Source organism: Cyprinodon tularosa, unplaced genomic scaffold (genome assembly GCF_016077235.1).
Source record: "Cyprinodon tularosa strain WSP-4 unplaced genomic scaffold, ASM1607723v1 ctg17, whole genome shotgun sequence".
Taxonomy (NCBI): domain Eukaryota; kingdom Metazoa; phylum Chordata; class Actinopteri; order Cyprinodontiformes; family Cyprinodontidae; genus Cyprinodon; species Cyprinodon tularosa.
The window spans coordinates 2424830-2428223 of NW_024038531.1; the positions used below are offsets into that span (position 1 = coordinate 2424830).

Genomic DNA, 3394 nt, shown 5'->3' on the forward strand with positions numbered 1-3394 from the left:
GCGTCACACCCCCGTGATCCCACACACACAATCCTATTTGTCTACAGTACTCCCTGTACGTAACCTGCGTAAAGCATTAACCCTTGCCGTACTGTATTCAGATACACCACATCTCCCCCCATATTTTTTTTACTTTTTTTTTTAAAGTCCATCTAAACCTGAGGAAGAAAGCAAGGTTAAACAAAACCTGTTAAACAAACACTTCTGATTCTCTGACTATAACTGTCTTAACTTCATAAATTCTATTTCCCAAATACAACATTTTCAAACTTTTTTTTTTTTTTTTTTTTTAGTACACTTTTCCTCTGGAACTGGTACATTATAAAACAACATTTCCTGCACATTATGAACATTAACACCATCTCTCTTTTTTTTTTCTCTTTTACTCATAAGTTCAGTCTAGTGGGCTGTTTAATCACCCTTCCAGACCTGGTTCTGGGAGTAGAATCTCCCGGAGAAGGCACTGGAGACCCCAAAACAGGTGGTGCATGATCCTGCTCTAGGACCGGCAGAGGCTCCTGTTGCTGCTGTCCACCCTCATCCTGTGCTGGCGACTGGAGTGGTATAAGATGCAGGCGGTTTCGTCTTACCTCCCCATGTGGTGCGTCCACAAGGTAAGATCTCGGCGAGGTGTGCCTCTGGATTACTGACCCAGATGTTTTTGAGTCAGTTATCCACACCTCCTGACCTGGTGACAGGCCACTAAGTGGCTTCGCACGATGACGCCTGTTGAAGTTTGCAGCATCTGACATCCTCTTCTCCCTTTCTTTTTGAAACAGCAAGCTGCGGTCAGGCAGCGCAGGTTGTAGCTCAGATGGATGTGTCGGCACCGTGGTGCGGAGACGTCGACCCATGAGCAACTGTGCCAGGCTGTATCCATTTTGAAGAGGAGTGGCTCTATATGCAAGAAGAGCCATGTACGGGTCGGATGCTTTCTTCAGAAGATTTTTCATGGTCTGTACAGCTCGCTCAGCCTCGCCATTGCTACGTGGGAATTTGGGGCTACTGGTAAGGTGTTTGAACCCATATGCTGTGGCGAAGGAAGCGAACGCCTGGCCGGAAAATTGAGGCCCATTGTCAGACATGAGACTCTCTGGGATGCCGTGCCTGGCAAACATTGACTTGAGATGGTTAATCACATCCTTGGATTTTATGTGTGTCAACAGGACGAGTTCGACATATCTGGAGAAGTAGTCAACGACGAGGAGATAGATCTTCCCCCCTAGCTCAAAGAGGTCGGCCCCCAGCTTTTGCCACGGGCGCTCAGGGCAGTCTGACGGCATGAGCGGCTCACTGTGATTACGGCGCTCCTGCAGACACGTTCTACATCTGAGCACCATCTCCGTGATTTGTTGTCCGAGCCCGGGCCACCACACGGTCTGACGGGCACGTGCTTTGCACTTCACAACCCCTTGATGACCCTCGTGCAGCCTGTCCAGCACGTCGTTCCGCATTGCTGCTGGAATGACCAGACGCGTGTCCTTCAGCAACAATCCATCTTGTACAGTGAGTGTGGCCTGTTCAGGCCAGAAGTGTTTTAGGAGCGGTTCCTGCTTTGCGTGCTCTGGCCATCCGTCTGCACACATTTTCATGACGCGAGAGCACACACTGTCAGCCTCCAGCTGTGCCTTGAGTGTGTCCATAAACGTGGGACTGACCGGCAAATTGTTGACAATGCAGTCCACATAAATGTTCGTGCTCTCCATCAGTTCGGTGTCATCTGCGGTCATCTGTTCCTGATTTGGTGACCGTGACAACGTGTCGGCACTCCAGAGCGATTTCCCCGGAACATGCACGATGTTATAAGAGTAGCGCATGAGCCTCATTCGAAAACGCTGTATCCTTGGTGGCAACAGGTCGAGCGCTTGTGCGCCCAGTAAGGAAAGGAGTGGTTTATGGTCAGTCTCTAGACAGAAGTGCTTTCCTAACAGGAAGTCCCGGAAGCGCTCACATGCCCAGGTTAGACCCAGGGCCTCCCTTTCGACCTGCGCGTAGCGTTGCTCTGTGGGTGAAAGTGAGCGGGATGCGTAAGCCACCGGCCTCCACTCACTGTCCCATTTCTGGAGGAGCACACCCCCCAGTCCATACGATGAGGCGTCTGCCGATACTTTGGTGTCCCTGCTCGTGTCATACATGGCCAGGACCGGTGGAGAGGTCAGTGCCTCTTTCAGCACCCTGAAAGCCGCCGCCTGGTCCACACCCCACAGCCAGCAGTTTTTCTTTGAGAGGAGGTCGCGGAGAGCTTTGTCTTTCTCTGCCAGTTGGGGTATGAATTTCCCCACCTGGTTTACCATTCCCAGGAAGCTCCTCAACTCGCTCACGTTCGTAGGCTCTTTCATATCCCTGATCGCCTTTATCTTCTCTGGATCAGGCCTGATACCTGACGCGGTGATGACATGCCCGAGGAAGACCACCTCACTCCTGGAGAGCTCGCACTTGTCTGTATTTAAAGTTACCCCTACTTGCTCGAGCTTTCTCAGTAGGGCATGTAGACGAACGTCGTGCTGATCTTGGTCTTTTCCACATACCAGCAGGTCATCGATGTGGCAGACTACCCCATCCAGTCCTTCTATGACCTCAGCCATAACACGCTGGAAGTGCTCAGGCGCAGAGTTAATCCCAAACGGAAGACGCTGGAAATGGTACCGTCCGAAAGGTGTTATAAATGTTGTGAGCTTCGCTGACTCCTCTGCTAAGGGAATCTGCCAGAAACCTATGTTCGCGTCTAGCTTACTGAAGACCCTAGCTCCAGCTAGCATCCCTAGGCTCTGTTCGACTGATGGTAGGACGTACTTCTCGCGGCACACATACTGGTTCAAACCTGTGAAGTCCACACACAGGCGTAGTCGCTGGCTGTTCTTCTTTGGGACAACGACGATGCCAGCGCACCAATCTGTAGGCTCTTCAACGCGCCTGATGACCCCCATCTCTTCCATTCGCTGGAGCTCCTCCTTCACCTTTCCCATCAGTGGCAGAGGGATTCTCCGTGGTGTCTTTAGAGAAAATGGCATAGCGTTAGGCTTGAGCTTGATATGGTAAGGTCGTTGAATGTCGCCTAGACCCTTGCAAGGTTTTGGGTAGGTTGTCTTTAAAGAGTCCATAGTGACACTGTTGACTCTAATAAGTAAGTCCAGGGCAATAATGGCAGGTAACCCAAGCAAAGGTGTGCCCAGGTTTTTGACCACATAAACCTTCTCCTCCGTCTGCTTAGCTTTATATGTCAGCTGCAGCTTTGTATAGCCCACTACCTCTAACTGTGTCTTTCCTGGACCCAGCAAGGGTTTCTCTGGCTCATGGAGAACAGGCCTTTGTGCCCCTGTGTACAAGTCTTTCAGGTCATTTTCAGAAATCGCAGTTACATCTGCGCCAGTGTCAATTTTGAACTTCAGCCGTC

At 50.8% G+C, this 3394-nt stretch overlaps 1 protein-coding gene across 1 annotated transcript; it reads right to left on the reverse strand.

Annotated features, from left to right (window-relative positions):
• Positions 1-386: 386 nt before the first annotated feature.
• LOC119781011 (uncharacterized protein K02A2.6-like) lies at positions 387-3101 on the reverse strand. The gene has a single exon (XM_038281294.1). It carries the CDS (start codon positions 3099-3101, stop codon positions 387-389), a length of 2715 nt encoding a protein of 904 aa, XP_038137222.1.
• Between the last annotated feature and the right edge of the window lie 293 nt (positions 3102-3394).

Coding starts and splice junctions, on each gene's coding strand:
- LOC119781011 (XM_038281294.1), bottom strand. CDS start 3,101: ATGGACTCTTTAAAGACAACCTACCCAAAACCTTGCAAGGGTCTAGGC.